The 19,920-nt window shown below is 43.9% G+C and overlaps 2 protein-coding genes across 4 annotated transcripts; one reads left to right on the plus strand and one right to left on the minus strand.

The window, feature by feature from the left end:
• Window positions 1-1,588: 1,588 nt before the first annotated feature.
• klhdc10 (kelch domain containing 10) lies at window positions 1,589-12,266 on the minus strand. Of its 3 annotated transcripts, none has more exons than XM_076296465.1 (10): window positions 12,046-12,266; window positions 9,689-9,781; window positions 8,007-8,228; window positions 7,398-7,552; window positions 6,917-7,065; window positions 6,692-6,776; window positions 5,600-5,666; window positions 5,451-5,498; window positions 5,171-5,310; window positions 1,589-4,495 (listed from the first exon to the last, which is right to left on the minus strand). In XM_076296465.1, exons 1-10 carry the CDS (start codon window positions 12,128-12,130, stop codon window positions 4,286-4,288), a joined length of 1,254 nt encoding a protein of 417 aa, XP_076152580.1. In that variant the 5' UTR covers window positions 12,131-12,266; the 3' UTR covers window positions 1,589-4,285. The 3 variants fall into 3 exon arrangements, with proteins under 3 accessions (XP_076152580.1, XP_076152579.1, XP_076152581.1); XM_076296464.1 differs by having other exon boundaries at window positions 8,007-8,246; XM_076296466.1 differs by lacking the exon at window positions 9,689-9,781.
• Window positions 12,267-12,378: 112 nt separating this feature from the next.
• zc3hc1 (zinc finger, C3HC-type containing 1) lies at window positions 12,379-18,141 on the plus strand. Its single transcript, XM_076296463.1, has 10 exons — window positions 12,379-12,962; window positions 13,556-13,658; window positions 14,149-14,299; window positions 14,388-14,471; window positions 14,573-14,700; window positions 15,233-15,399; window positions 15,609-15,864; window positions 16,139-16,330; window positions 17,114-17,332; window positions 17,689-18,141. The coding sequence occupies exons 1-10, from the start codon at window positions 12,829-12,831 to the stop codon at window positions 17,752-17,754; spliced, it is 1,500 nt and encodes a 499-aa protein (XP_076152578.1). The 5' UTR covers window positions 12,379-12,828; the 3' UTR covers window positions 17,755-18,141.
• The last annotated feature ends 1,779 nt before the right edge of the window (window positions 18,142-19,920 follow it).

A 19,920-nucleotide genomic window follows, 5' to 3' on the forward strand; every position in this document is an offset into this window, starting at 1 on the left:
ATTCATATAACGAACTCAAGTCAGCCTGGCATTATTTTCATGGTTTTCTTCCTTATATACATGATGTATACATATTTAGATTACTAACACAGTATTTATGGAAATGAAATAGACAGACAGACATACTAATAGATGTATAAGCATGAGGCGCTTGCAGTGACTGGGCAGGGACTAACCCTGTGATTCAGTATGCACTGGTAAGGTGCTCTATGGTGGTAGTGCAATAAGTCCAACAGTGCAGGGATAAAGTCTAGACACCAGCATTAAATATGGACAATATAAGAGAAAAATGTAGACATAGTAATATAAGAACTATGATATAACAGTGCAAGGAAAGGTTTGAAGTAATAGGGTAACAGCCATTGGTCAAGTATTAAGTTAGGCCACAGTCCAGACTGGGGGATGGTGGGAGGGGAGTGATGTGCATAATGGCTAATATAACCAGTAGACAGTGTAAGCAGTATAACAGTGGGCCAGTGGACAGTCAGTACACAAACATTGTTATAGGAGGTACTAGGTAGTGGAAGTGGAGGAGAGGGTGGAAAGGCAGACAGACTATGCAGAGAAGTATCTCTCTCCTCTTCCCTTTAGTGAAGCATTGAAGAGTTGTATGGCCCTGGGGACAAATTACTTCCTCAGTCTGTCAGTTGTGTATGGCAGTGAGCGTAGTATCCAGCTGGTCAAGCTCTTCTGATTTGTGATATTGCTGTGGAGTGGATGACAGTCATCGTCCAAAATGTTGATCAGTTTGTTCAGGGTCCTTTTGTCTGATATTGAAGTGATGCACTCCAGTTCAGCTCCCACTACAGAGCCAGCTTTCCTTACCAGCCTGTCCAGTCGCCCAGCATCCCTTTTCTTAGTGCTTCCTCCCCAGCATACCACAGCCGTGGCAACAACAGACTGGTAAAACATCCAGAAGAGCTCGCTGCAGACATTGAAGGACCGCAGGCTCCTCAGGAAGTACAGCCTGCTCAGCCCTTTCTTGTAGAGTGCTTCAGTGTTGGCTGACCAGTCCAAGTGTATCCCCTATTCACGTATTCCAAGTACGTGGTTTAGTGACAAACCTGGGTAAATTTACTCAGAGTAAGGGGTAAACCTCCTACAACAAGAGCCCTATGGCATTTTTTTGTTAAGAGAATGAAGCCATACAGCTCTTCTATTAGGAGGTTTACCCCTTACTCTGAGCTAACTTACCCAGGTTTGTCACTAAACCACGTACTTGGAATACCCCCCAGATACTTTTAAGTGTTTACTAATAAGTAATACTTGTGAGTGTTTATTAATATGAATGACAGGTCCCATAGAAAGCTAAATCATCCCTTGAATCCTACATTCCCTAATCACTGGGACAATGAAAATATATTATAACAGCAAAATAAATATAATTATCAGTAGATGTCCTCCTGATTTTCAGGCAATTGAGTCAAGCGTAGTTTTTCTTAACAGCATTTCTTATAGACTATATAAGAATTGGGGTTCTCCATTTTGACTTGTAATAAATCATATTTTAGCTTAACACCATGAGAACATCTGTAATAACCTAAAACTACTGTATTAATTCATGAAGGAACCATATCAACCAGCTAGATGTATTGAAGGACTTTATTGATTCTTCCAACAATGAAAACACAAAACAGGTACACATTTACAGAGAATCGGTGACAGCCTTCAACCCATTTTCACTGCACAACAGGGATCCAAGTCTGAAGAGAGGGGTGTCTATCTTCCACTCTGCCAAAGAGAAAAAAAGTCCCAACATCATGCACACAATGCTCTCATCATGCAGCCAGAGAAAAACTAGACTCTAGGAGACTACACACTGGGCAACTGGGTGGACAGAAAGGAGTGAAAAGGTTGGGTGGGCAGATTTAGGCATGTATGCACCCCGGCAAATGCCAAATCACTGACAGCCAGGTCTGGTTTCAATTGAAGATTTTTTTTTTTTTTTAAGTATATATATTTTTTTGGGGGGGCTTTTATGCCTTTAATGTGACAGGATAGTGGAGAGTGACAGGAAGGGAGTGGGAGAGAGAGTCGGGGTGGGATCCGGAAAGGACCACGGGGCGGGAATCGAACCCGGGTCGCCGGCTTACGGTGCAGGTGCCCCAGCCAGTTGCGCCACAACTGGGGCTGAAGAAGATTTCTGTTCATGTTGTCCCTCGACAATCAACAACAGCCTTCTTAAGAATGTTGAGATGAGTTCCAGGGACAAGGGCCAGTCCCAATTTTTGTCCAGGGCTGATAGGAATCAGAGGCCTCGCATCAGGGTGGAGTGCAAAAGAATTCCTAGATGCCAGACGCCATGTCCCCAGCCTTTCCACTTCACATTTCACATTTCACACTGAGCTGGTGTTCCAACCGACAGCTGTCAGTTCCACAGTATCAGAAAATAAAACGTAAAAACGCTACAAGGCCAATCATATTGAACTCAAGGTGCTGTGATATTTGGCATTGTGTACAGTACTGCTTCACTACAGCGGTAGGTCTTTCTCCATAGTGACTTCAGCATTTATTTATATCTTTTTTTCAAAGGGCAGCAGGTGAACTACTTCACTGGAACAGCAGCACAATGACATTACTTCCAGCTACAATATTGTTGCTTTATCATCACCAATGGACACACAGCATTCCATCTGCCAAACCTGATAGGTTTTTAAAAAGTGCAAATGTTCCATACAGAAAAGAACTCACTGAAGACAAAAAGTAGATAGAAATCCATGACTTTAACAGGATGCTCTGTTAGAGTGGCATAAGCCACACCTCTCTCAGTCTTGTCTAGTGAAGTAAGTTATTTTATTCCCCCTGATAACACACTATGCTGAATCTGAATCTGTGAATCTGAATGACGGACACAAGCAATAAAGTGCTACTGATCAGGCTCAGTGTCGACACCTTCCAGACATATAAATTAAACCTCTTATTTAGCAAAACATTAAAACTTTACTTGGGGGAGGAAAAGGCACGGCATCAGTTTAAAGTATGTCAGTCGTGTTGTTTCAGGGGGGTCTAAATGATTATTAAAAATGGCACAAGGGGGTTGGGATGGGTTCAATTTGCAATATGGCAGGGAGCACGTTTATTTGAATTCAATAATTTAAGAGAAAAAAAAAATCTCAGAAGCACCATATTCACAGTGATGTAACGTTTGGTTTACATGACAACTGTACAGGGCTGTTTGTAAGGGGGGGGAACTGAACAGAAAAATGGGATAATGAACAGTGTTTGATACTGTTAAAAGCAACACAGCCATTTATATGTGTGTGTGTATGTAGGGTTGAATTCTGAACGAAAGAAAAAAAAAACTGATGCAAAATATAGTCAGGGTTGGTGTCTGTAACAGCAGACTATAAAAGAGAGCAACTGGTAGGCTAGGTCTTCCATCACTGAGCTCCATCCACTTAAACATGCACCAGAATCATCAAGCAGAATTAAGGCCTTCCATTTGGGTGTTAGAAAAAACAGCTCTTCTGTGGTTATGTTATTCCCCCGCACACAACGTGAACCAGCTGGTTGAACGGAAATCATGAAACCCTTTCAAACATTCTTTCAAACAGCATTAGTCTTAAAAGAAAACAATAATAATCTCACTCTAGCCCAACTTGGCCAGATGAGCAACGACACCCAAACAAAACGTGAGAGTTCCGATGGTGCATGCAGCTTCAGCTGGCATGAGCATCCTTATATCCACAAAAACAAAAGTTGAAAAGAGAGAAAGAAAAAAAAAAGTTAAAAATGAGTAATAAAAGTGTGAACTAAAGTATTGCCGTCCAGGCCTGTATCAGGAGTAGGGCACGCTGGTCAGAAGCAAAGGGGTAAAAAAAAAATCCATGGGCAAGAAGAAAATTCTGAGCACTTGAAAAATTCCTCTTCAGCTAGTTTGAGTTAAAAAAAAAAAAAGAAAAAAAAAAAGGATTCTGCAAATGGCAGAAAAAGGGAAGAATGGGCGATGAAAAAAAAGGCATCCCATAGTTCATTTGGATTTAAGGCGGCTACGTTTGCAGTGCGCCTCCTCACCAGAGGGTTTTAAGGCGGCTACGTTTGCAGTGCGCCTCCTCACCAGAGGGTTTTAAGGCGGCTACATTTGCAGTGCGCCTCCTCACCAGAGGGTTCAGGGCTGGGGCAGAATCGGGGAGAGAGTGAAGTCTCTTAAAAAAAAAAAAAAAAAAAAACAACCTAAATCCTGTGCTCACTGTCCAGTTCATCGTCCTCCCTCTGTACCAATTCTCTCTCGTCGGTCTCGTCCCCTGGCCGCTCCGACGGCCCTCGAGTCTGGCTGCGCTGTGCGTCATTTCAGCCGCTCGATCAGTTCTTGCGTGAGGCCCAGGTTGAGCAGCTGCATGGTGGACAGGTGTGGCAGGTGGGGGAAGGCCTTGAGCAGCCGCTCCCAGCACAGCTCCAGCAGGCTGGGCACCACCAGCCAGATCTTGAAGAGCGAGCCGGTTCGCCTGTTCTCGTAGATGTTGACCACACCACCGTGGATGTACATACAACCCGCCTGAAGGGAGAAAGGGGGGGGGGGGGTGAGCCTATTGGATAGCAGGGTCTATTACAACCAATCAACCAACAAATCAATCTCAAATCACCAGTCTTGATGAATCCATTCTGTTAATGCAGCTACACCAAGACTAAGAACCACTATAAGACTAACTTTATTTGCTCTGGACAATCGTGCGGGTCTACGGGCAGGGTTGTGCACAATTCGAATTTCAATTCTGCTTCCTGTTTGCTACCTCAATTGAAATGCAAGTGAAATTCAAGAATTGAATTGGCATTTAAGAGCCAGTTTCAATTCAATTCTGGAATTTTGCACAAGCCTGTCTACGGGGTCCAGTAAGCTAGAATGATATGCAAAGAATGGTACCTCCTTTCAACCATGTTTCCCTGTGGCTTGTATACGTAACCTTTGCAAATTTTAAGCCTAGTGTTCCTATGCATGCAGTTCTGGTCACTTAACCTGTTGAGGAGTACGGTCACAAATATGTGATTAGAATGTTCGCAATCCGAGAGTTCCATATTATGATGCAACAATTACCCTCAGAGATTTTCCCCTTTCTCCTGTATAAGGAACACTGAAACTATAGATTGTTTGCGTAGAATTCTAGAAGGAACCAGGAAAATAATTCACTCCTCAACAGGTTAAAAGCTGTGAGGTGAAACGCAGGGAGCTGACCGGCGTGACTGCAGCACAGTGGAAGTACACTGGCTCTGGCATCATGGCGGGGAGCTTGGTCCACTGGAATGTCTGCAGGCTGATCTTCCACAGGTCGTCCTGGATTGTCTCGCCATTGTAACCCCCACATATGAACACATCTGTGTGTGTGAAGACAATTTAAAAGAGAGATGATGTTGGGAATTAATACTGTTCACCAAAACCACATGATGGGGTATGAAGTTTCCTGCATTTGTGATTAATATTAATATTTAAAAGCTTTAAAAGACTCCAGACTTACCACTCTTAATCTGTACACAGCTGTGACACCGCCTTGGAGCAGGGTACCCTGTTATATAACACATCATGAGCAGGTGTATTTTTCAGTGGGTGATTAATACAGTTTACTAGGAAAGTTGTTTTTCCAAGTCCAGTAACACTCTGACGTACCTATTCTTTCGTGAGGTTTCGTAACTATTTCTTCCCAGGAGTTGGTCTCCAAGTTATATGCATGTATCTAGGAGAGATTGCGATGAAAGAAAAGATAATAAGTACACAAGAAGAGAAATAGATACAATTTACTGATACAATTTGTAACGCCCTAGAAATATAGTTTAGCTTAGCATTTGTATACACCCAGGTTTACTTGAATGCAAATTCACAGGTGCAGAGAGAGAACAGAACTTGCTCACCACAACAGGTGATGTTTTGTTTCATATTAGTGTAGCAAGACTGATGCAATTGGGCATGCTTGGGACACATATTTTGGCATTGGTTGAGGAGTCATTATTTTAAAGCAACACCAAAGAACTTTTCCTCTGTTGCACGCACGCTATTTGTTTATCCAGCAACGGCTTTACAAATAACAATGTGATAGACAAGGTAAAATATGTTGCATGATTTTATGAAAGTACGATGTATTGCGACATCATGCAAGTCAAATTTGTAGTTTCTTATGTCTCATTCCATCGAACTACAGATCCGCTACCCGATCTGGCAAACTTACATAGTGTGGTTATAGCCGATAGAGGGCCACGAAGCGAATGCAGAAGTGCCGTTCACCCTGTTACGAGTTGATGAACCACTGAAACAATTTTGTAAACATTATTTTAAGGTACAAAAAAACTCTTTGGTGTTGCTTTAAGATAAATAAATGACCAATCATAGTTGGGCAGAATTTGTGGTTTAAAGTCGGAATGTCTCAATAGCCACGTTTACATAAAGTTTTTTTGTCATTCCGATTGAAAAATGTGTGCTGTCTGTTTATACAGGGTACGTTCTATTAAGATCAGGTGCTCTTAAGTGCTTTAGAATCTTTGATCGGAATGGCCGTTGTTGCCTACTTTTCCTTGAGAAGATACGAATGACCGTTTACATGGCTGTTCATTTGGAATAGGAGCGGACTACACCACCTCTTTCATTTTTATTCCGATTGAGCCATTATTCCGCTTCTAATCGGAAAAGAAGTGCCCATGTAAACGTGCCTAGTGTTGTAGGTTGTACTAAAGTAAAGAGTACGAAACATAACTGGGTTAGCCCTACTTTGTCTAAAGGGTAAGAAGTCCAGGAGGTTCCACCTCCCAGGATGTATATCCTTTGTCCGTCATGTGCTATTTCATGCCTGTATCTGAGAGATGAAGAGAACAAATGTCACAGAGAGACAGAATAATGCACGGTAGGTAAGTGTGCTTTGAAGAAAATAAGCCAAATTCATCCCATTATCACTGCGTGGGGAAGAGTGAGTATCTGACCGCGCGCCCAGCATACCTCTCCTCAGGGAGATCGTCAGGGGGGTTGTTGGGCTTGAGGTGGATCCACTCGCGGGTCGTCAGGTCCAGCCGGTGGAGGTCTGTGCTGTAGATGTAGCCCGTTGTTCCCCCAAACACGTACAGGAAGCCGTTTATGATGACCATCGCCTACAAGAGCAGAACACATTCATAGCTCAAGACCCGGGGTTGTCAATCCTAGTCCTGGGGTCCTCCGTCACTAACAGTCTCCCAGCTAGCCCTGCTCAGAGCACACTTGATTTGACAACATTGTAATGAAAATGCTCTTGGTAAACTACAGTGTGTTTAGATAATCCAGACTACCACTGGTGCAGTCAAGAATCTGTCATGCATCCAGAGCAGAGAAACATGGAGTACATCACAGCAGGACTGACAACCTCTAGCATAGACGATACATTCACAAATGGCTACACTGTATCAAATGTGTAAATAAAGCACTCTTTGGATGAGCGTGTTTTTACCTGTCCATAGATTCGGTTTGGTTTCTTCCCCCTACAGTTTAGCAGCGACCATTGTTTGTACTTCACGTTGCAGACGTGAACGTCGTTTCCATTGTTTTCACCAAATGGAATGCCTGTGCCGCCGAACACCAGCAGGTTGTTTCCGTGCAAAACGGCTGGAAATACAAGAGCCAGGCTGGCGGTTAGCCTAATGGCATTCTTACTGCGAAAGCCTGCACCAAAATCTGCTATTTGTCTTGCAGTGCCAAGAAAACAACAGCCAAGGGTGCAGATTTGTGGGATTTGTAGAGAGCCAGGACAAAATCACTCAGTTCACCGTTTTTTTGTCTCAGAAAAGTCAAGGACGAGATCAGAGAGTTGTGTAACGTCTCAATTTAAAAAATACATTTTCTGGTAACACAGATACTGGACACTGAACATGAAACTAAACCCAGAATCCCACTTTTCGCCTTAATTTGCAGCATGGCTTCACCAACATCATTCTTCTCCTGCTCATCTCCTCCCCTCTTTCTCACTCCTCTTCTCCTCCCCTCTCTCCCTCCTCTTCCCTTCTCTTCTCCTCTCTCCCTCCTCCTCTTCTCTTCCCCTCTCCTCATCTCCCTTGCTCACCAGACATGGAGGCCAGCTCAGTGGGCATGTAGCCCTCGGTGTGGATCTGCTGCCAGGTGCCCGTGGCGAAGTGGTACCTCCACAGCTCGCGGAAAAGCGGGTAGTCATCGTTCTCCGAACCGCCCGACTCGTCGTAGTCCGGGTTGTAGCCACCGAAGACGTACAGGTTGCTCTGGTCTGCCACGCAGCGGTGGCCACTTCGGGCGGGAGGGGCACGGTGGCCTGTGGAGATAGCGGCACCTGACCGTGTTAACGCCACAACGCACCTGACAGCTGTACACACACACACACACACACACACACAGTCTCCTGGAGAGCAGCGGTCCACCTGCAAGCCATTATGTGCTGCAAAGCGGACCTGGTTCTTGCTGCAACACTAGAAAGAAAGTTTTGCTTTTTGTTTATTTGGAAACCTCAAACTGGAGTATCCAGAGAACCTGGAAAATAAATGGTGCTTTCATAACAGTCCCAGTCTGAACATAACGATTTTAAAAGGAGTGGACCAAGGCTCACCCATGTTCACCCTGTGCATAATGTCTGTCAGCTGATAAGACACTATTAACCATAAAAACAAATGGATTGTGGCTACTGTACAAATAAACATACACACCACATTTTTGTAGAGGTGAGGAGATGCAGAATTGTTATGAAAACCATTCAATTAAGAGACAACAGAAACGGAAAGTCCATTCCATCTTCATTCAAAAAACAAAACACACACCACCAGGTATCTTGCGGCTTTTGCTTGCGACGCTCCCTTGGAGATAAGCGTGTTATCATTGACGAGATGGAACATGCCCTAAGAGCCAGACTAAATTACACAAGCTCCATCCCTTTGACATGATCAGGCACATTCTATCAGCACTGTAGTCATATGTGACTAGTCCCCAAAACATGTCCAGACACCTCAGATGAAATGCCTTGCTACACCTGGGCATTTAAATCAATGTGCATGTTAAAATAAGTAAAATAAGAAACACCATTCAATGTTTCATTTGGAGTGATATTTTATCCTCCACCCTCACAATATGGAGCCTTGTCCAAGAATCCCAGTGTGCTACAAGGTGCTGTTCCATCACTGTGGTGGACTGACAAGCAAGGAAAACAAATAGAAGGGTGAGAGAATTGACATAAAACCACACACACACACACACACACACACACACACACACACACACACACACACACACACACACACACACACACACACACACACACACACACACACACACACACACACACACACACACACACACACACACACACACACACACACACACACACACACACACACACAGTGCATGAAGACGATGCACTCACTCAACACATACACTCATACAGAGTGGCTATTGGCAGCAAGTGGCACCAGCTCATAGCGAGTCTGCAAGCCCCCACAGATTGGCTGAGAGGTGAAGGAGAGAAAGGGAAAAGTGGGGTAGGCCTTGCACTAAGGGGAACCAAAGTGAACAGGACACGTCAGAGAAAGGGGGGGTAAGAATGACGGGGACATGAAGGGGGGGGGGGGGGGTGTGCTTCTAAACTCAGCTCCCACAACTTAAAGCTGGGGAAGGGGTGAGGGGTACAGAAGGGTACAGAGGTCCTGCCTTTATATGGACTGGCTGGTTGGAGTTTTTTTTTTATTATTTTATTTGGTTTTGGCCCCAAGCTGGCATGTTACCCACCTTCTCTCAAAAACCTGTTAGGGATCCGCAGGCTGGGGCAAGGTTGGGTGAGGATGCGTCGAGCCTGAAGCCAGCGGACTCTCTTCTTAGAGCCTGTTACCACAGTCACCGCAGTGGGGTCAGTCAGACGGACAAACGCAGGACAATGGGGAACACAGTAAACACACAGAGGCAGACCACAATACACTCACACACACACACACACACACACACGCTTTCTCAAGCATCACACCATCTCAGAGAGCCCTTTGTCATTACTGACTCAAGGCAGGTTCATGGTCTATGCATTCCAGTGTCTACCCAACTGAGGTTTACTAGCGTGTTGTTGACCCTATTTTGCACACGTGCATGACTACAGAACAGGCATAACTAGTGAGGGGGAAACATAGGGGATAAGTTTCATTCATTCAAACAAACAAAACAAAAAGGGACAGTCAGTCTGATGCTCATAAAAACTACAGCAAATCCCATGAAGACAAAGTGGATTTGTGTAGGATTACAAATGAAACTAAACAAAAACAGTCGTTTGTCAGTGTCTGGAACCAGCGGCATCTGTTGGGATTCTTCAGGCAAGTGTTTACATAAGGATACATCAAACTCAAGGGTCTATCTAACTCTAACTATCCAGTTCACTGGGTTTTGGCTGTCAACTCATCTTGTGTTGAGCAAACATGGCACATTTGCCCATCAGAGCCCATGTGCAAACAACTGATAGCAGCAGGCAGGAGCAGGTAAAAGACAGAGATAGGCTAGGGCTGCAATGTCCAGCGAACCATGTTCAGTGAGTTTCTGCAGATAAGGCCCAGGGTCAAACTCCGGCAAGAATCCCACACTGTACAACCTCCAACACAACTCCAACACGAGCCGAGTCTCAGGCCAGTAAATAGGCCTAACTGCATCCATCACTACACATAGCATGAATACAATGGAAGCGTTTGGCTATGTTAAGCCTCTTAGTAACAAACCAGACATTTTGCACCTCCATCTGACGGTCAACCAGCCTACACATTTCTGTAATGCAAAGGCTATGTGTAACCAAAGTGTAAAGTATATGATGTATGTAAGGAACATGATTTACATTATGATTTTCCACACTGGGCTTTCAGATTAGATCCCTCCCTTATACATAACTAGGGCTCCAGTTATTCTACATTGACATTTGTCTACATTTGCCCAATGGGGAGCCTGGGTAAGACCACTTCCAGCACAAGGCAAAGTTCACAGGAACTTGCTACAATTTTCACCGACATTTATCTTTTATTTTTGTAAGAAAAAGAGTGAATCCTTACAACGAGTAAATTACACAGCTCCAAAGAACTGAGAAGCAGGAAAGACCCAAACTTGCTCAGCAATTTCACCCTATGCCAGGTCTATCCATAATGTATTACACTCAACAGGTTAATATTTACATTTCGAAGACACCTCACCAAAATGAGGAACGGGGTGATTTCAATGTTATGTAGGCCTGCGTCTTGCACAATCATTTAAACTCTTCATTGAGAGAGGTAGAACTTAATATAACAGACTGCAGAACTAAACCAACACCACAATGGCAAAGATGGATAGGCCTAATCAAGACTGACGAACAAACAAACAAGGCCATGTCTGTTTGTCATTAGCCCAGTTGTTCGGTTGGCTAGCGAGTGCGGCGAATTCTGGGGTGGTATCACAACCTTTCAAATATCCATCAGAGGAAACACTTCAACGTAACACACAGACACAAAAATCCTCACACAGAAAAAAAAACATGTGCTAAGACTGGAGCATATTATCTACCCTGGTATTATATGCAAATATAACTGGCTGATTAATGTTTCATCCTTGCATATCTAGAATACATGTACAACAGCTGTCTGTTTTCTAGAGGTAGACTAACGTTAGCTAGGTAGAGTGCATCTATGGTGTTACCGCCAGCATTTAAAGGCTTTAAACAGCTTTTACAAAAACGAAGCAACGTTGCAAATCGATCTGTTCGTGGATATCCGTGTAAAAGACGTTATGAATTTTGCAGCACACGTTGTCACTACGGCCGACAATGTCAGCTAATGTTATAGCCAGAGCCATTTTTGTTGCTAATGTAGCTAGAAGCTAACCTAAGTTACATATCCAGTATGCTAGCCTCTAGCTAGCTGGTGTAAACATGACGCTATCTAAAGAAACACTGCCTTTGCTACTATTATTGAGTGGTCTAGAAATACCACAGCAATCATTGATCGATGACACATACAGGACAAACTACTTGATCGTCACTTATCTACGAGGAATATCTATCAGCTAATGTTAAACAAACTAAAAAGCTAGCTAGCTAGCTACTAGTCACCCAGCCAGGAAGCCTGTTCGTGTTGTTTTTGACTGACCTGCCACTCTGAGAGAAGGCCTCCCTGACAGTTTCACGAATTTATTCAGCTGGTCCGGACTGTGAGCACCTTCCTCGGCCGACATTTTTTGACAGAGTCAATACAATCATTAAACGACACAGGCGTATTAAAAAAATCCGGTTCGGGTTGCAAGGAAAACAGTCCAGGCAGCCACACTTCCCATTCTTCCAAGAGGAAAACCATTCACAAATTTGCGCAAAGGTTGGCCAATCAGAAAGTCCGATGCGTTCTGCAGAGGCGATTGCTACCGTACATGCATGCACCTGCGCAAATTGAGAGATCCTTAACTTCTGTTATTATGCAGAAAATACTGTATCCTAACGCACATCATCTGTTTTAAATCAGTGTTGGTATCCTTCTCCATTGTTTCTGCTCAGTCGTATTTAGAATTCAAGCATTCAAACAATAACACGTTTTAGTTGAATTGAAACTTTGCACAGGACACGAGTTTAATTATTTATGACCAGCAACAGAACTTTTATTAAACATCAGGTTATGTTTTCAAGGACTCGTACGTAGGTAGTGATATGTTAATTGTAAAATACCAAAAATGAGCGGTTATGACATTCGCAAATTGAGCGTTTAATACTTTGCTTAACTTCGCTTATCTTTCGTAAATTCAACTTCGGTGATACAAGTAGATATGATCCTTAGAGGAAAAAAAGTGACCAAGTGTCTCTGATTACTTGGAAGGCGGAACCCAACAAGAAATAGCTGATAGTGGACGATTTTGCAGGGAAGGGTTTATGTTTCGGACCGAACATGGCTACGTTCGGCGGCCGTGCTGTTCGCGCTGATACTTCTGATAGACAAACGAAGTCTAATTTTATATCTCCACAAAAAATTAGAGAACTTCTCAACGAGGGCGTGGTTTCCGAGCACAGCGGATCAAACAGGTGAGTTGATAATAATTTGTCAGACGTTCTGCATAATCATTTGCGGTTTCAAGCTAGTTTAATTAGCTGTGCAAGCTAGCTCGCTATGGCTAACCTAGCTGTAGAGGTAACTTGCAGAGCCATGCAGTGCAGCTAGCAGAACAAGTCTTAAATATTTCCTTAATATTGTCAATACATGAAGCTAGCCTTTGGTACTAAGGTTCAATTCTTTGCAAATATATAACGAAGTGACATTGTTACAATTAAAAATGTTCTGTCGGCATACTAGACAAGACATACTTAAGACTTGTATAATGTGTAATGGCAGATGATGATTCAACGCAATGACTGACAACTAACGTTACATTTATGGGGGTTTCGAGCGTTTTAATGGACAATTCATGCAAGTTTACCAAATGTGCATACATATGCATTCATCAGTATTGTGCATCATCCTTTGTTGAACATTTGGGAAGCTCTAGGCTACTTTTTGCACTCACATGTTGTAACTGTTACATAACCTTGCTTAGACTGTACTAAGCTACCTCGTCAGTTACAGATATGTTTGACTCGTGTTGCTGATGTTGACTGATGTTTTGTTTTATGTTTTTTAGTGTGCAGGGGGATTCAAATTTAGCTTCATCAAATGGCGTTGGTAAATCACCATGCGAAGCAACCAATAAAGATGCGTTTTTCTCAAGAGTAGGATCATACACAATATCCTTTTTGCCCAAAATGAGATTTTGTTTGAATCTTGCTTTTTGAATTGCACTGCATAACAACAATTTGGTTTTATATCATGGGGCGTAGGCTATAGGCTGCACTATAAATACATACCCTGTGTATTTTTGTCAGAGCCACATAACAACTGACTTCCAGTCATGCCTCTTTCCCCCTCCCCTTGCCCTCTCACCCCTTCCTCTACAACCATCAAAAGGAACTTCCAACAGAGTGCACAGAATTTGCTAACAATATAGCAATGTAACAACATACAACGCTACATTGCTAACAATATAGCAATGTAACAACATGCAACGCTACATTGCTAACAATATAGCAATGTAACAACATACAACGTGTACTGAAATATGAAACTTATCTCCACTGAGTGTGCAAAAACTATCAAATATTAAAAATCAAATATTAAAATGGATGAAAAGAGATAAGAATTTAACTACTGGGTGATAATAATCCTTAACAAGAGTACTGTCTGAAATGGGCTGGCAAACCCCGTACCCTCTCCCCTCTCCGATGCGCCAAGTATGGCTGGATTAATGTGGACTGTGACATGCTCAAGTGCTCTACCTGCCAGGCCTTCCTCTGTGCCTCCATCCAGTTAGCTTTGGACTACCAAAAATGTAAGCATCCACGTACAATAAATGGACATTGTTTACAAGTGCTTAATTCTTCTTTCCTTGGTTCATTTAGTATCTTCTTTTTTGGCAGATGAAGAACGCATATCTGAGATTACCAGACAGTTGCAGACGCGACATGAGAAGTATTGTTCTTGGCCTGACTGTCCATGCCCAAGTAAGGACAATTATTAATGTCTTTTAGGCTTTATTGTCTAGCAAAGTTAAATCCTTGTGGAATACGGACATTCTTAAACCAACATGGTGTTACGTTTACAGACAGGTTCTGGATGATTCCGGTGAGCGAGCCAGTGGAGTTGCTTAATACCTTCCTGGAGCGTTTTCAGAGTGCTCTGGTCTTGGAGCAGCAGCTCCCTGCTATGAAGCCACAGCAGCTACAGGCCATGGTGAGGACCTATTTGACCTCAAACCCACCGTTTCATATTTTGATTTTGTCATACGAGTCAAGGTGCAATTGTGTCTCAGTGATGTATGTTTGAAACTGGGAGTAAATACTTTTTCTTTAAATTGCCGTTTTGGTAGATTTTGATAGAATAAGGTGTATGTGTACACTTTATCTGGTTTAAAGGAGGATTAGTGCTTACAGGTGACTTTCTGCCGCAGAAATTAGCAAGCCGTTGTACATATTGTACATACATATAGCAATATTCAACTGTTGGCTTGGCCTTAGGGTAATCGTAACATCTAGAAATTCTGTGGTATAAGCTTGGTGTTTCGGGAGAAATATATATTTTTTGTGGTGCTTGAAACCGATGCAATTGAAGAACGTTGCTACTGGGCTATGTTGCCTTGTTGGTCCAGTAGTTCCTGCACCGCATTGGAAAAACAAGACTTACAGGCTGTTCCTGTAAGTGTTTGACCCACAAAGTACAACTCCTCAAACTCCTGTATCCCCCGAATGTTGCCTTTCATCTCTAGTCTCTGACGGAAGACGCCATCAGTGCGCTGCTGCAGCTGATCGAGGACGAGCAGAAAAAGAAGCGGGGCGGGTCCCCGGCCATCAACTCACCTCTGCTGATGACCTCAGAGCCGTTGTCAGTACAGGTAGCAGCCTGCATCGTGGCCCTCTGTGGATGGGCAGCGAGGTATGTGGGAACACTCAGTTTCCCCAAGGTTCTTGGAAGTGCTTTGGCTGTTGTAAATGTGGAGTGATATTGTGCTTTCTTTGTGTGCTTACTGTACTAAATGAACCTACTAAATGAACCTACACTGCTTGGAACATTGTTTGGCTGACAGTGCTGAGTGTGTTCTTCTTGAACATGTCTCTCTCTCCTACTTCTGTGTCCATCTGTAGTCCAGCACAGCTGGCCCTGAACCTCCCCATCCTCACCTGCTCCTACTGCATGCGCAAGGTCGGCCTGTGGAACTTCCACCAGATGGAGAACGCAGCCGGGAGTGAGGGGGACGCTTCTAGCGTGGCCGCGTCCCCACCCACGACCCCCAGGCCTGGGCAGGAGGCCACCGGGGACGGCTTCGCTCACACCCCTTCCCCCTCCCCCACTCTCTCCCGAATGAAACTCCGCAGTCAAGACTCCTCACGCTCTGAATCGGTGAGTCGGACCTCTTCTTAGAAGTAAATAACACCTCAAGTAATTGGTGGCTTGCTGGAACTTGTTAAGGGGTTGGTTTTCAGGGAAAGAGATCAAAGCCTGGTGCTGGGCTGAACTTGGTGAGTGGACATTTTCACCTGTGAAGCTGTCTCACACCAGGACCAGGCTTGATTGATGTCCTGAGGAACCAAGACTGAAATGACAAAAAAAAAGGCCCAGGACTGAGAAACATAAATAAGTTATCAGGACCTGAGCTTTGAGGATTTCCCCATAGGTGGAGGGCATCGTGGCCCCTCTGGCCGTGCGCACCCGCAGCAGGGACTCCCCGAGCCCCAGCGAGGAGCTGCCCGGCCACCTGGGCCGGGCCAAGAGGCCCATGACCCGCAGCCGAGGAGGCCAGTGTGAGGTGCCCTCAAGCCCCCAGCAGAAGAACAAGCGCCCACGACTTTCCTCTGCCAGCAGCCCGGTAAACTCCCCTCATATAAACTCTCCTCATATACGAATGTAATCAAAAGAGACTTGTCAAGCGTCATTGTTGTATTTAAGTACAGCACAGTTCAATATGTAGTATGCAGTTTTCATCCTGAGGCCATATTCAAGTCAGAAGAAGCTTGCTTCTATCCAAAATTACATTGACTGCTTCAAGTCAATTTAATTCAAAGTCAAAACACTATTTATCCTCAAGGGACAATTTACAGTTACACACACAGTGCTTGTAAGGATTTTATATCCGATTCATTTGGAGGACTTTCTTTTAATGGTGCCTAGACCTAAATGTGATTTTGTTGACCACAGTGTATGGCTACAACTGTTCCACACAGGTAGCAGATGAAACCAGTGAGCTGGGGCCTCCTTGTTAACTGTAGGGATTTGTAGTTAGAATGCAGCTTATCAAAAATGACAAATGACAATATAATTCATATGGGGCACAATAAAGATGCTGTGAAGATCCAGATGAAGTGGTAAACATCCGGTAACTGAGCTCACATAATGCGGCATTATCAGTAATGGGCATATCATCTTGCAGTTTATAGACAACATTACATCCTTGATAAAGTAAATGTATTAACACAAATTATTGATTTTCAGATTGACATTGTCTCTCTGGTGGGCTTATAAAACACAATTGTGAGCTAGAACCCATCCCCATGAAGGGATCCATTTTAAACCTGTAATGTACTTTATAAATGATGTATTCATGGCGATTTGATTCCTGTAAGGTGGTCAAACAATTATGTTTGTCTTCCAGGAGGGCCCCATGAACAGGAACACGTTTGATCCCATCGCTCAACACAGGGACTGGTGCCCATGGGTGAGCACCAGCGAGGAGGAGGCGCTACCCCCCAAGAAGGACTCCCTGCCCGAGGGGTCCGAGGCGGAGAGGCCTCAGCCCGGCTGGAAGGCGGCTCTCACCCTGTTTCTCTCCATGAAGCACAGCCTGACCCCGGTGGGAGCCAGCCCCTCACAGGTTAGCCAGCAGAAACACACCACTTAACTAAAAGGAAAGCCAGATGTACTTCATTATGAAGTAGTGTTAAAAACATTATGCTTATGTTCCGCCTGAATACCCTGTTCACTTTGTTATAAAACACGCTGAGCTTACAGTGTGGTGGAGACCAATGGCTGATATGCAGCTTGTATTGCATTTATCAGCCATTCTTGATCTTATACAAAACATCACTATATATTCTGCTGGTGCTAAACAAGAGTAGCAACATCAGTAGCTATGTAGCTACCACTAGTGCGTAAATCCCCAAATAAATGTGTTCTGTCACTCAGTAACCAGTACTCATGGACTTGATTGTTTTCCTTCTTACTCCTTAGGGTGCCCAAGACAAGTCAAAACGGGTGTTTACAATATTCCGGCAGTGGCAGGCCTATTCCACATAAGAGCCCTGGGCAGATGTGGATGGATCATAGATTTGGATTGATTTTATACGGTGTGCCGTTCCTTGAAGACTGACATTGTTTCTACATGCGTGTGGCCCCCTGATGTACTAAGTCTTGTTTACAGTGATGGAAGGCAGAGAGATGCCATGCATTAGAGGAGCGTTGGAAATTTGGGTGGGGAATTTTCCACGATTGAATATTCATGGATGTCTTCTCGAGGTTCCTCTGATTGTTGTCATTGTTGGAGGGCTAGGAATCCTGACATGAGCAACACAACTGTGGGGGATATCTGCTGCCATCCAGCGTGTGTGTGTGTGTGTGTGTGTGTGTGTGTGTGTGTGTGTGTGTGTGTGTGTGTGTGTGTGTGTGTGTGTGTGTGTGTGTGTGTGTGTGTGTGTGTGTGTGTGTGTGTGTGTGTGTGTGTGTGTGTGTGTGTGTGTGTGTGTGTGTGTGTGTGTGTGTGTGTGTGTGTGTGTGTGTGTGTGTGTGTGTGTGTGTGTGTGTGTGTGTGTGTGTGTGTGTGTGTGTGTGTGTGTGTGTGTGTGTGTGTGTGTGTGTGTGTGTGTGTGTGTGTGTGTGTGTGTGTGTGTATGAGAGAGTGTGCAAGTGTGATGACGATACACTCAAAACCACAGCATATCTATCATTGACAGTACATATGAGCCAGAGCCCTCAGACTTCACCTTGGTTTCCTCTCTCTTGTACTGTGTCTACACAGAAACACACACGCGCACACACACATAAGGGATCGTGACTTCATTAACTATAACTACAATAATAAGATGGTGAAAAGTCAATAGGCTACACTGGAAGTAATGAACAAACAAAGGTCCTGTTTCTGGAAGTGCCGAAAGTATTTCAAGCCTAAGAGGGGACGCTAACAATGACTTGTGTTCAACCCTAAGCTGTGAGGAAGCTTTTTAAAAAAAAAATATGTACTTTTTTTTTTTCTTGACGTGTGAATTAACTGGAGTAGGCATGGATTTGGCTCTTCACTCATGGATTAGACTTAAGTGGTTGGGTTGGGTTAGGCAAAACTGTCTTCTTGAAAACGTATGTAAATGTCTGCCCTGTCTGTGTCTAGAACGCTAATGATTCGGGGTGTTTTTTTCTTAAGTAGACCTGTGTGAGGAAGACTATACCGTGCCATAGAAACTCAGAATGTTGTATGAGGGAGAATACTTGCTTATTTTGTTCTTTCTGTCAGTGCTCTTTTTCTAGCTGATTCTGACCCGCTATCTTGCATGCACTTTTAGTCTTAATGATCTTTCAAGGGCATTTAATAAATGCGACCGTCTGCCTTTTTTCTAAATCTGTATTTTTCCGGTGTGTGTGTCCATGTGTTCATTTGGTATGTGGTCTTGCAAAATATACTAATGATTTTGTGCATCAATTGTTTATGTGTGGCTATTTCACTAATGGCTATTTAAGTCAATGCGCTCTTTTCAACAGAGCCCAGCTTTAGTGAAAAAGGGTTCTGTTCTTTCATGAAAGGATTTGCTTTTTTGAAAGTCAAGTCCTCAGGGTGTCTTCTCAGGACCTAGCTTAAACTAGTACAATGCATGCAGTTTCAGCCATCACTTATTGTGCATATAAATATCAATCTATGCCATCTTTGGATAGCCGGAGTGACTGACAATCTGACCACAACAGCCGTGAATGCATTTTGTGTGTGTGTGTGTGTGTGTGTGTGCGCGCGCGTGTGTGTGTGTGTGTGCATGCGTGCGTGCGTGTGCGGAGTGCAGTGTTTCACACTCCTAAGAGCTCACCAACACCTCATTCTCAGTCTCTCCTGCCAGCCTGCAAAAATCTGGAGAATGTCAGTGATGAATGAGTGTTCTGTGCTCTCATGCATGTCCTGCTCTGCAGATCTTCCGTCAGAGGCAACTTCTGAGCTCACAGGAAAGGTTTGTCATGACTGTGTATGTGTCTATGTGAGCTGAGTGTGCATGTCTGACCACCAACGGGGAGAGTGGCATGAGCATTGATATTGGCCTGCTGTTCGATGGTTCATAATTCTGTACAGCCTTCCCCAGAGTGTAAGGAGAGACCAGGTAATGAGGTATGTCTCACTCTTGCTATGTCACAGTCAAGTGTTACTGCCTTCGCAAATGCACAACGTGTCGCCAAAGCAACAACGATCTCAATATTACCACAGTAGCAGTG

The sequence above is a fragment of the Alosa pseudoharengus genome, unplaced genomic scaffold, assembly GCF_046254945.1.
Source record: "Alosa pseudoharengus isolate Yale_2024_CS ecotype anadromous, Long Island Sound unplaced genomic scaffold, YU_APseudo_1.1 YU_APseudo_1.1_scf_20, whole genome shotgun sequence".
Lineage (NCBI taxonomy): Eukaryota > Metazoa > Chordata > Actinopteri > Clupeiformes > Clupeidae > Alosa > Alosa pseudoharengus.